The sequence below is a fragment of the Rhodamnia argentea genome, chromosome 2 (genome assembly GCF_020921035.1).
Source record: "Rhodamnia argentea isolate NSW1041297 chromosome 2, ASM2092103v1, whole genome shotgun sequence".
NCBI classification, from domain to species: Eukaryota; Viridiplantae; Streptophyta; class Magnoliopsida; order Myrtales; family Myrtaceae; genus Rhodamnia; species Rhodamnia argentea.
In genome coordinates, this window is record NC_063151.1 from 20,875,999 (window position 1) to 20,890,099 (window position 14,101).

A 14,101-nucleotide genomic window follows, 5' to 3' on the forward strand; every position below is an offset into this window, starting at 1 on the left:
TGCATAATAAGACTCCTCTTAACTTTTAAACTACCTAATACTTGAGGTGATATTAAAGGAAATTTCAATTTTTGAATGGGGTATCTATGTTCTCTAGGTACCACTTAATGAATATGGTTCTTTCCTTGGTAATTGATTTTAAAATTTCATGGGGAGATTAATTTTCTCTTTTTTATTATCTTCTGTATTTGAAATAGTATTTTTTTTAACTCATGTTCCTATTCCTTTTTTCTTTTTTAAATTTTTTGGGCTGAATGTTCTTAATTCTTTTAATTTAGCCATTTTTGAAATGGAGCAACCTGCTACAATGACAAACAAGGGAAAAATACCAAAAACCTACCTCACTCTTAACTTAATGACTGTTTATAAACGAAATACCAGTTGCATGTCTCTAAGCAGAACTTTACATTGAAAAGACCAAACTTCTCTTCCTTGCACGCTAATTTTAGCATCTTCCTTACTTGTAAACTCATTTTGGCATGTTGCTTAAACTTTGAGTGGTTTGATTTATTTAGTTGGTTCTGGGAGTATTGGGTGAGTGGGAGAATTTGGGCTATGGTGATTTTTGGATAAAAATGTCACTTTCGTAGATAGGGGCACAAAAATAATGATCTGAAGGTACAAAGTGGTCTCCAAAAATAAAAATAGACGTATGTAAGTGGTTTTGAGTGGATGATGATGTACGGATGTAATGTTTGCCCAAAAACTAACTAAGGGACCACCATGTCCCACTTTAAGTTTTTTTTTTTAACCAAATGGTTTTACTTACGTTAGTTTTTATAAATTTTTGAAGGAGGCAAGTAATAAGAAAAATGGCACGGTCTGAAACGGGAAGGAAAAAGAACAAATCAATTGGTAGGATAGAACTACATTGTTGTGAGTGCATAGTAGAAACTTAATAGCTTCACTTGGGGAAATTGCTAAGGGGTACTTAAATAGCCTTTCAATACATCCAGTTAGACCTACATTTATTAAAAAATTTAAGCAAATGAATTATGAGCCTATTAAAATATATTAACTGCTCTACACTATACCAATTCTTCAATATGGGACTAGTCCAACACAACTCATCAGCGCATCTCAACAATCTCCCCATCACGTGTGAGTTTAATATTAGGTTTGGCTCCTCCTTCAATTCAAGTATCCTTCCATACCTTTATTATCTTAACTTGAATCTCCAATGTGACTTCACCCCTGGTCTCTTCCGCTAGACCAAACCCCGAATGCTACATTGGGATCACATTGATATGCCTTAATGCCCACCTTCATCCATAGTCTCTTCCATTATGTATAGCCCTTTGCAACAAGTCTTGTTTTATACCTCGCTGCCTTGACACTGGGAATGTCCTCCTTCCATTTGTAGACCCATTTTCACATGATAATCTTTTGGGTCTTTGTATCTTAACTAGCTCTCATGTCCGATCTGATGGAGTGATTTAATCTCTTCGCTCATAGCCCCTCGTCACTATAACGACTTAGTACTAGCCATCCCTCTCATAGTAATACGAAAATTTGTCTCCATCTTGTCACCTATAGTAAATGCATAGGCAATATTTGTATTACCGTAATATACCAGTGATTTAATTTGCATTCTTTGTCTACTTGAGGCTATAGTGTGCCGCCGTTCTGCTGGTTATTTGTATTACCGATGTTAGGAATTGAAGCATCATCTGTAATCTGAACTTTTGTTACCTCTAAGGTCTCATATGTTTCCACCTAAAGCTCCACCTAATTGCTAATGTCATGATCTGTTTGCTTTGCTAATTGTGTCTCAAGACTCCTCTGGCGATGCATAACAATTTTGTCAAGAATCACATCTCCACTAATTAGGAAACCGACGCACCACGGTCGGTAGCCTTTCAACCCATGTGCATAACCAAGAAATATGAAATTCTAACTCTCGGCTCAAGTTTACCATCACTCACTTGAGCATACGTAGGATATCTAAATACTTATAATTCAGAGTAATCATCAAGTTTTCCAAGACCACACTTCTTCATGATTCTTCCACTCAGTAGCAACTAATGGAGATCAATTAATTAGATAACATTCCATGTTCACTATTATGGCCCAAAATTCCTTGCTCAGTCATACATGTGAAAGCATGAACCAAGCTCGCTCAAGTAAAGTTTTATTCTTGCATTTGACGATGCCATTTTGTTGTGCCTCATAATCCCTTCTTTCTAGTAGAACCTTGGTAAAATATTTGCCACAAAACTCCATGCCGTTATCAATTCTCAAGCACTTCATCTGGATATTGATTGATTCTCAATCAATGCCTTAAACTTCTTGAATTGATCGAACACATCGGATTGATGCTTCGGAAAGTATACCCATATCTTTCTTGAATAACCGTTAATGAATGTTAGCATATTTTCGATGTCTCCTTTCGAAGGAATTGGAGATGAGCCTTGGACATCTGAATAAATATATTCGATCGATTGCATGGTTGAATGAATAACATGCAAATTTAATATTGCGCTACTTCTCAAAGATGCAGTGCTCGCATAAGTCCAGTTTCCATGATTTCTAACCCTTTAGCAACCCCTCCTCAATTAACATCGTCATACATGCCTCACTCATGTACCCTAATTACATGTGCAATAATTAAGTCAAATTAGAGTTTGAATCATTTAATAAAACTGCAGCGACCCTTGTCACATTCTCTCCCAGTGAAATAATAAAGAGTACTCAATTTATTTCCATTCATCACTATCACGGCACCTAGAGATTTTAGCACTCCACCTTCCATTGTACTTATGTTCGATATCATCGAGTACCCCCAGAGAAATAATTTTTTTTTTAGCTCTAGTACATGCCTCACATCTCCTAATATACGATGCATTACTCCATCGCGCATGTGAATATGAACTGTCCCTATCCTTACAACCTTGTAGATTGCGCTTTTTCCCATTAGAAGTTTCCACCGTCCGTAGCATTGTAAGTAGTGAAGCAATTCCTATTGAGCGTAATATGATAAGAACATCTCAAATCTAGCACCCATTCGTACTTGACAACCAATAATCACATGCAAGATGGCCTCCGTATCACTAGTGCTATCGTTGGCAACATTTGCCACATTGCTTGTGGCATTCTGCCTATCACATTTATTTCTCAATTTTGGAAAATCTCTTTTGATGTACCTTTCCTTGTGACACTGAAATCACTTCACGCGTCCCTTGAACTTTGTATGGCATAACTTCGATATACTTTTACCTCTGCTGTTTCTAAACTTTGAAGTTGATCTCTAACTCGGATCATTAATCCTCGTGTGACATCATGCGTTAGTTTATTATCTCACAATGTTCTCTTCCACTCCTTAAAGAACAAGGCGGATTTGACCACTTTCGAGGTAATCATAGTGCATCACCGTAATAGTGAACTAGTGAAGTGCTCCCATAACGGTAGAGAAGCTAATAATATCATGCCTTGTTTTCCATCATCTAAGGCCTTTCCGATGTTTTTCAAATCTATTATGAGTTTGTTGAACTCATCTACAATGACTTTAATGGAAGTACCCTCTGCAAATCGAAACAGGAACATCCTCTTTAACATGTATAAACGATTATTCAAACACTTCATTACATCACGATGTTAAGTTTTGTCCACAACGCTATCGCATCATTCTTCTTGACTACCTGTATTAACATCTTATTCGATAAGTTCAATAAGATTGTACTTGTTACCCTCTCCATCACCTCATCTTTATTGGCATGTTTCACCATTTCTGGCAACTTAGCATTTTCATCTAATTCCTTTGGCAAACCTTGGGTTATTAATAGCGCACGCATTGTAATGCTCTATAACCCAAATTTGTTCCTCCCATTAAATTTCTTAAGTTTTGCTTTCGCTCTCCACACAGTTGCAACAGCAAAATTTTTAGACAAGATCATACAAGCAAAAACCACAGTTCAAATCAAGAAAAATTCTATCCTTTTGGTATGATACCAATTGTTGCGAAATAATGCGAAAACTAACTGGATTTTGCAATTAAATAATTGGGAATTTACCATAGAAATAAAAGAGAAACAATAAAGAACATAAAAAATTTGTGTTATTTAGTCCGAGTATTGCAATCTACTCCACGGAAAGAGCACACAGCCAATAATCCACTAATAGTCGCAGAAGAAGAGTGACAATTGCTCACACGCTCCACTGTTTTTCACACCTAAATCAAGCCTAAACCCATAGTGTTTATAAATAAACAATTCAATTGGACGTAAAGCTCACAACACAACATCCATCACGTTCATAACTCCTCCGCGAGATCGCAGAGAGCGTCACTGTGCGTCCCCTTTCTTTCTTCGCGGTTCGTCCTTTGGAGTCACCGTGCGGCTCGGATGAATAAACAATATGCGGCCCCATATTATAACTGGATGTCTTTGAAGAGGTCCACTCTCACTCGGTCAAATCTCGTATGAAAGATTTGCACTCTTCTCGACCAACAAACAGAGACTACCAAAGATCAAGAGCACGTCTCCTGTACACATATCACGTGAATATTCCCTTCGAGATAAATTCTCATTCGAATACGAAAGTGACATATTAGAATTCATTTCCTAATAGATTCGGTTTAACCAAGGTTTTTCTTGGGCTCTGATATATGCTTCATGTCTTCCAATGCCCTAAATTTCTCTTCTTTTATCGACTAAAGATATGGACGTCGGTTGATGCACTACCACCCCCTAATCAAGTATGTACATTAACTTGGATAATTGCAATTGCATTGACTAGTATTTTTTTTTTCTTCTGGAAAACAAGAGGCAGCTTCTGTTGATGATACTTGGAAAAGAACTCACGAGAAATATGTCCTCCTATGTCCTAATTGTTATAGCTAGTACTATCACCTAGGAGTGAATAGGTGATTGTGATCATTCTCGAAAAAATTAAAGCGAAATTAAAACAATCAAGATAAATATTACGTGAAGTTAGAGCCTAAAGAAAAAGAATGCTATAATCTGATTCACTTGTGTGCAATATACCAGCAAAGATAATAATAAGAAGTTAAGGAATAGAGATAATTGTACACTTATGTTATAATGGTTCGGCTTGCTGCAAGCCTACATCCACTCTCATCGTAAACATCCTACTGATTGGATTTCATTAATGAATCAATAACAGGTTACAATAAGTGATGCTTTTTAGATTGATATCACACTATCTAATACAATCACTCTTCTCACTGCCTATTAAGGACTACAACTTTGAAGCGCACGAAGATAAGTGTGCAATAATTGAAGCTCTCTTTGAACTTTGGAATTTTCGACTCTTTATCTCTCTTACGTAGAGTTCCTCTTTTATGAAAGGCAGCTTGTCTATCAAGAAATAAATCTAAGCCAGATCACTAGCCTCTGCAAAAATGATTTGCTTTTGTATTTGAATATTGCATCTGATACTCTTCTCGAAGTTTGAATCATATTCATTTCAAAGTTTGAGTCTGAATAGACTTCACATTTTGATGAAACTTTCTAAGTTTGAGGAGACTTCACATAGAGTCTGAACACGTACAAGCTGTAATGATATTTCTACATTACTCCAATAATATCCAAGTCATAGATGATATCCATGATGTAACTATCAAGACCTTCATATGCAATACCTAGAACTTCATGTGCAATATCCAAAACTTCAAGCACATTGGCAATCGTGACTCTATCTTGCCATTCACCTATACAAAGTCCCTCCAAACTTTATCGATTTCCAATTCTAGGCTTATTCACCTTTTACTTAGGTATCTCCAGCTTGTAGACATTTCTATGCCTAATTCCTTGCTCACCATTGATAGAGAAGATGTTCTATTAAGATACCATTGGCATAATGGCTTGTGTATCTTTCACCTGGTTCTACTCAACCAATAAACGTATTGGTAGTTTTTGATTATTTTGTCATATTCAAAACATTATAAGGGATTGCCGTAACACTAATTTTATCAGTGACATGTTCCACCAAATGAAGAAGTAGGCAATGCAATCTGTCAAGAGTTTGCCAACTAAGGTTACCCGGTTATCCAAAAACAAGCAAAAGAATTGTACTACTTGAAACAAAATTTGCCGACTAAGATAACCCCATTGTGCCTAAAAATCTGTCAAGAGTTTTTGCGTTCCTTGACCTTTGTATTCTATCGGCAGGGATTTGCCTAAACGACAATTGGAACTTCTCCATTCAGCATCATTGCAGATACCAGGTCATAGATTCCCCAGATACATTCTATCCCAGTGATCATTGAATTGGTCAAGTGTTCGTTACATGAGAAGCCAACGTTTCGTAACTAGTATATAAACTGATCTTACCTCCATATTTTTCAGGTAAAACTTTGTCCAGACAAGTGAGTTCCTGAGAACACCAATAGAACTGGGGTGAAGTCACTGTTTCTTGTTTTTGTTCTACAGCAATGGCCTCCACACCTGGAAGCATTTATTCAGTCTCTCCGAAAGTCCGGCTACCGACCGAGCACTCGACCATGGAGGAGGACAAGGCCAGTCGCGTGAAAGATTACGGAAACAACGAAGCCATTGTTTCGGCATCTTATTTCCAAAAGGTCTCTCCGATACACTAAACCAACAAGAGGAAAAAAAAAAGGGTTTTCATTTTATCTTCAAGTCCCACTTACAAAGTTGATAGTCAAATTGAGGTGGCCAATTATCAGTGAGCATTTAATAGGGTCATGTTCAACGTTCATTAAGAGTCTGCTGCGCCAATTCGTATATAGAGCCTGAAGTATTGATCCATCTTTTACTATGCTCTTATATCAGGAGTTAGCTTTCATCTAAGTAGCATCTCGGTTGGTGCAGATCGTTGCGGAGCTCTTGGGCACGTACGTTCTGATATTTGCTGGATGTGGTGCTGCTCTAGTAGACGAAGTGCAGAGGCTCACCATTGTGGGCGTAGCCATCGTATGGGGATTAGTTCTGATGGCGATGATATATGCAGTTGGACACATCTCCGGCGCGCATTTTAACCCTGCGGTCACATGTGCGCTAGCTGTTTCCACTAAGTTTCCCTGGAAACATGTGAGGAAAATACCTTGTTGGATCATTTGCTTGTGTTTCTGTTAGAAAAGATCGACAATCGCACTTCCTTTCGCAGGTACCAGTGTACGTGTTGTCCCAGATAATCGGTGCAACGCTCGCGAGCCTCACACTGAAAGTATTGTTCCATGACCTGAACGACATCCAAGTAACCACGACTCAGTACAAGGACACAACTTCCCATCTAGAGGCAATTGTATGGGAATTCATAATCACTTTCACTCTGATGTTCACGATCTGCGGCGTAGCTACTGATCACAGAGTGGTAAGATGCCAGAGCTTGCCGTTTTGCGATTCCCCAACTCTTTCGATCGTTCCATTTTGTGCGAACTTCCTTCAAAACCTTGACTCGAGGCTTCTTCCTTTCTCACTAAGGCACAATTGTTTTCTTCTAAGAGAGCTAACTTCTTCAGTCTGACTGAAAAATGTAGAACAAAGAAATCGGTGGAGTTGCTATTGGTGCTACGTTGCTGTTCAATGTTATGATCGCAGGGTAAGAAGAACTGAGACCAATTTCTTTCATTCTTCTTTCCGTTTCATCTGTCTGGCTCGAAGTGCACGCGATTGACTAAGAGCTTTTGGATTTTGCAGGCCGATCACGGGGGCTTCAATGAATCCGGCAAGGAGTATAGGCCCAGCGGTTGCCTCTGGCGTTTACAAGAATCTCTGGGTCTTCATTGTGGCACCCATTTTCGGAGCGTGCGCGGCAGCAATGGTATACAGTGTCCTTAGAGTACCCAAAGCAGAAAACTCTGAGGAAATCACCAAGAATGCTTATAATGATGCTCATGATCCTTAGACAAATTGGCCTCTGAGATTCATCTAGGCTACTCGGTGCGATCCTGGACTAAACCCTATATTATGGCACTGCGCCTGAGACGTCCGAACTAAAAGTAGCTTCTTTGCAGTTCATCTCAGCTCAACAACGAATGAGAAGTCCGAAAAAGACTACGTTCTACTTCGATATACTTCGTATACGATGTTCCGGGCTGGCCAATGAATGCGCTTGTCCATTATTCAGCATCTGTATTTTGCGCTGAAGTTCTCCATCTAGATATCCTTATGAGAAATCTACAGAACTTAACGAACTAAATAACATGGAGATGTTCTGCATTGTGTTCCCTTTCTTGGACTATGCTCTTTCATATTCCCATTTCATATGGAAGAAACATGTGAAGGAGGCAACTACCTACGCGATAAAGGACGAATCTATGTTCCGTTCCTGATAAAGCAGATAAGTTTCTACTAAATTTCTGAAAGAGAAGGTAAGTGCAAAAGAAAGGTTGCTGTAGAGAATTATCAATCGGCAAGGCTAGCCTGACCGTCCCACCAATTCTGACGGTGGGATGGTCAGATTCTAACTGCAAATTCTTTTGGTGAAACCGGATCACTTGCTGATCCGGCTTCAACCTTTTGACTACCAAATTTTTTTTTTAATTGTAAGCTACTTTTTTTAAAAAAAAAATTATAAGTGGAAAATATCCAATTGATAAGATTCAAATAATAAATTGCAACTTTTAAAATAGTAGATATTATTCTACTGCCAAATAAAAAGATTATATGGATATTTTTCTAACAATACGAAAATATTCTTAATAGTTCAACAAAAAAAAAAAAAAGGAACGTAATTTTGATTCCATATTGAATTAACACTTGAAATATTGGCTTTGCAACTAATAACGAAATCATTGTGCAGTGAAATGGCTTTTCATTCCTTTCGCTCAAATGAAATTGCTCTAGAAGGATTTTTTGGTGACCTAAAATTAAGACCAGTAATATCGATTTTGTACAAAACAAATGAAGTAAAGAAAAACTCAAAATAATAATTAGTATAGAAAAAAAATGTACCATGTTGATCCAAATCTCGTTGATGAAGATGTGCAAGAGCTCCTTAGTTGACCGTCCCACCAAGTTAGATGGTGGGACGGTCAACTAAGGACCACAAATTGGTTTGCTGAAATCGGATCACCTGTTGATCCGGTTTCACCCCATATTCTTTTTTTTTTCCTTTTTACTTTTATATGTTTTTATTGTAAGCTAAACATCGTACCATTTGATCTAGATTCCCTCGAGACCCAACGTGCATCAAGTGATCTAGGATTATTATTTTCTACAAGAAAGTTCAAATGCAACTTATTATTTGAATCTTATCAATCGGATATTTTTCACTTATAATTTTGTTTTTAAATTTTAGCTTACAATTAAAAAACAAAGAAATTTGGCAGTCAAAAGGGTGAAACTGATCCGGTTTCACCAAAAGAATTTGCATTTAGAATCAGACCGTCCCACCTTGTGGGATGGTCAGGCTAGCCTTTTTGTTATCAATCATTCGTTTTTTGGGCAACTTATTGATATTTTACTGAAATTACCTATTCTTTTTTGAAAATTTATTAATTATCAAATGTTTTCTTTCTTTTAAAAGTTTTAATTTGGCTTTCGTACAAACTCATTCAATTTACCAACTTCTATGAACTTTCCGGTTCTTGCTTGGGTGACATACCATCTTTTTTCTAATTAATTACCAGCTCCCTTTCGAGTTTACTTACCTATGGTAATTTGCATGCAAGAGTTAGTAAATTTCTCTAGTTGATAAGTGAGTAAGCAGAGCGTTAATTTGCAAACTATCCAAAAAGATTGACACTTTCATAATAGTGTTGCAAGCTACCTAGAAAAAAAGCCACATATCATTTTTTTTTTAAACGAACAGTTTTTTGACATTTATCAACACATGTCGAAAATCATCGGTACAGAAAAATATGCGTATTTAGGCTTCATTTGTTTCATGAAAAATGAGTGATTTGAAAATTATTTTTCTAAAAACGATTGCTTATATCATTTACAAAAGTAAATGAATAAAATATATTTTCATCGTCCATGAAAATGTTTAGACATGAATTATTGTTGATAATGAAGACATTTTTCATTAGATAATTAATTTAAGCGATACAAGTGATCATTTTTAGGAAAATACTTTCTAAATCATTCATTTTTCCAAAGCAAACAGAGCCTTAGTTGAAGTTGACTCAACCGCCTTGAACAAAAAGGCAAGCGCGGATCATGAATAATCTTTTCCAAGAAAAGAAGGGAATTGAGAAGCCCATGGCAACATATGAGCAAGCCTAGCCAAAACAAAAGGAACTAATTCTGCTGTGAATCACCAAAAGCCTTATCAATTATCCACCGAAATTCGCTTGATTTTGATTGAAATTCCTAAAACTTGTTATAAAAGTGTAGTCGAGCCCTAAAATTGATTATTAAAAGTATATTTTACTACCTTTCCAATAAAGTTAATACGAAAAAATATGATTATTACTCGTGATTCTACAACACATTAAAGGGCCAAGAAATAACGGAAAAATACTAGTTGTACGCAGAAATCTCCCTGAAATATTGTCCAAGATAGGCTAACAAGCTAGCAGATTGGTTAGCCAAGCCCATAGAAAACAAGAACTCCTTCCTAATTGGCTGTGTTATCCCCCAAAACCTATGTTGGAAATTTTAGTTTCTGATCTTTTTGATGTTAACAGACTTTCTTTGAGTTAATGAAAATTTCAGTATTTTCGATCAAAAAGTAAAAAAAAAAAAAAAAAATTTCATGTTGCCGGTTTCAATTGGGTGTCCAAATAAGAGGGCAATGAATTGAAGGGATTAACTTCTCTAAGCATCCGATGAAAAATTGTTACATCCCTGAATAATAATTTTTTTTAGTAAGGCTTCCAAAATAAAGGGGTAAAATCTGTATCGTGGCCCCCTATACTTTCATCATTCATTAGACCGGCCCCTTTACATTTCTAAGGCTATCCACGTGTCATTTAACATTCACTAAGTTGTTGCTCATTTTGATCCAAATTATGGCGACAGTCGCTAATGATTTTATCCTATAAATCGAGTGGAAAAAAAAAAAAAAAGACAAAAGAAGTGAAAACGGCATATGAGTAACTTACGGGAAAAGTACAAAAAAATTCCTAAACCTATTGCATTGGTACCAATTCAGTCCTAAACATTTCAATTAAACTAATTTAATTCTAAACCTTTTGCATTTTCAGTCCATCCGCTTAATTTTGGCCGGAAATGGTGCGTTAGGTCATAAGTGTTTCGATTTGTTCACCGAGATGAAATCGAGAACGTACGCAGGATGTTATAGCAAGACTTCCTAATACCGATGCATCTCATTTACCAAAACTATAACTTGACAACTGCAATCTACACATACTCAATTACAGAATGAGTATTGAGATTTACCTACCTGAAATTAGACATCCTCGTCATGACCAAAAAAAGGGTCATCGGATAGGACCTTAGGAACCTTGAGAGCGACTTAGGTACACGTCTATGGTCTATGTATCAGGTTTCGGATGGTTATAAACCGGAAAAATTATTAAAAAAAAAAGTCCCAGACTTTTTGCACATTAGCAAAATTAGTACTAAACCTTTTAAGATTGCCGATTCAGTCCTAAGCCTTTTTACCTCTTGCCAATTCCGTTCTATTGGCTTGATATTGCTGACGTAAACGCCAGCCGTCCTATGTAGCACCGCCTGCACCGACGTGGACAATTTTAATAATATTTTAATATTTTTTTGAATTATTTTTTATTATTTCCTTTTTTCTGCTTTCTGTTTACATTTTTTTTCCTTTTCCTTTTACCATCCGACCATGACCCTTCCTCAACCTCCTTTGGTATCAACCGAAGGCCGCCCCCATTGGCCCCGCGAAGGTAATCGTTGCCTGCCCAAGTCTCCTAGGTGAGGGTCGTCCTCGCCTGGGCGGACAAGGGGCCTGAAGTTGGCAGAGGTTTAGGCCGAGCGATGGCTGGCGGAGGGAAACCGAAAAGGAAAAAGGAAAAAGGAAAAAGGAAATTGAAAAAAGGAAAAAATTATACAAAACTATTAAAAAAATAGAATATTATTGAAAGTTATCTACGTTATTCTTGACAGTGCCATGTAGGACAGCTGACGTCACGTTAGTGATTTTCGACTAATAAGACTAAATTGGTAAAATATGGAAAGGTTTAGGATTGAATCGGCAAACTTACAAGGTTTATGATTGAATAGGAAAAAGTGCAATAAATTTAAGACTTTTTTTTTGATAATTTTCCTGTTATAAACCTAAAACACAAACGCCCCAAATAGGGCCAATTATCTCCAAATTGATATAAAACCATGGCTAAATGTCCTTGAAACTGGTGGTTTATTCAGCGGAACGAATCGTTCAAAACTACTATATATCGCCCTACTGAAAAAAAAAAAAAAAAACAAGAAACGAAACATGTATGTATTTTCGATGTTGCTTCAATAGCAATTTAGCATATGACTGCTACTCTACTTCATAAGACAAAACGTCTCCATCTTGATGTTTCCACTTGCTATCTACCCTTTCCATGTCGTTGCCACCAACTATATTTTTTTGATGCCCTAACCGGATTCAATGGTCGTTGTCCGGGCTAAAGAGCGATTTGATTACTAATTATTGAAGAAGGCATAATTGCCATGACCTAAGAAATGGGTCGCATTAGGTGACTAAACAAACTTAATTTCTCTTTAATATCGGAGACGAGGGCTGAGAAGAAACCTAAGCATACGTGTGTCTCATTGTTTTCTATGTTGCTTTGACCTAATCATCTCTGTATCCACCTAGATTTGTCCTCAGTTTTTTGCTGAAACCCCCTTAATTTGTTGGCGTGCGTAGTTAATTAGATTTGAAATCGCTAGCTCTATCGACGATGCTGTGCGTGTGGATTTGGAGGAAGTACACAGTCAGTCGCTTGTGGGAAAAGAAACAAAGAGATGAAAGAGTATGAACCAAGGCATCTCCTGCTTAATTTCCTTCCTGTTATGGTACGGGAACTTGCTTGTTCAAGAACTGCTTACCTACATTCGGACAGTGATATCTTTTGAGTGTATGCCTTAGCATCTTGTTCTTCCACCTAGTTAGATGATATTTCCTATTTTGTTGGCAGGTCGCCCGATTAGTTACCAGGTAATAATTCCAATTAAAGAGTAGATTGTCCACGAATTGGTTCATCTTAATGTCTACCTGAAATTAGACAAAAGTCCAAGAATTAATGTCCGCCGAGCAACTGCATCACCTATCACGAAAATGAATAATATATGTCGACTATTTCCGATGGTAATTTTGCTGGTTAATCAACCAACTTCTTGAAGCGAAGAGAGATTAATGTTCAGTAAATTTCCAGAGAAAGGATCACTGGAGGGAAAAGTTTCGACCACAAAATTTATCACGCGGTTGTCTTCTTCAAATTTAGTCTTTCGATCCTAATTTTTGCAATCCAAGAGTCAATGTGATTGGTATCCTTGCTAAAAATATATTTTAGTCTAATATAGGGAAAAGTGTCAAAAAAGTCCTAAACCTATTACATTAGTGCCAATTCAGTCCTAAACCTTTTTTTGGTGCCAATTCAATCCTAAACCTTTTGTATTGGTGCCAATTAAGTCCTAAACCTTTTATTAGTGCCAAATCAGTCCTAAACCTTTTATAATAGTGCTAATTTAGTCCTAAAAATTTTGTATTTATGTCAATTGAGTCAATTCGGCCAATTTTGATTGGAAATCACTAGCATGGATATCAATTATCCTACGTGGCACGGTTGGCGCTAACGTGGATTTTTTTAAATATTTTTTTGATATTTTAAATAATTTTTAAAAATAATTTTGAAAAAAACCAAAAAAATGCTTAAAAAATTATTTAAAATATTAAAATAATATTAAAAAAATCTAAGTTAGCGCTAGCCGTGCCATCTAGGACAATCGATGTCCACGTCAGCGATTTTCGATCAAAATTGGCCGGATTAACTCAATTGGCATAAATACAAAAATTTTAGGACTAAATTGGCACTATTATAAAAGGTTTAGGACTGAATTGACACTAATAAAAGGTTTAGGACTTAATTGGCACCAATACAAAAAGTTTAGGACTGAATTGGCACCAAAAAAAGGTTTAGGACTGAATTGGCACTAATGTAATAGGTTTAGGACTTTTTTGACACTTCTCTCGTCTAATATACATAGTTAATTATATCAATAACTAATGTGCATGCAAAGACACTGAACGCAAG

General features: G+C 36.7%; 1 protein-coding gene across 1 annotated transcript; it reads left to right on the forward strand.

The window, feature by feature from the left end:
* Window positions 1-6,391: 6,391 nt before the first annotated feature.
* On the forward strand, window positions 6,392-7,866 carry LOC115739466 (aquaporin NIP1-1-like). The gene is made up of 5 exons (XM_030672575.2): window positions 6,392-6,538; window positions 6,792-7,010; window positions 7,087-7,293; window positions 7,460-7,521; window positions 7,620-7,866. Exons 1-5 carry the CDS (start codon window positions 6,392-6,394, stop codon window positions 7,825-7,827), a joined length of 843 nt encoding a protein of 280 aa, XP_030528435.1. The 3' UTR covers window positions 7,828-7,866.
* The last annotated feature ends 6,235 nt before the right edge of the window (window positions 7,867-14,101 follow it).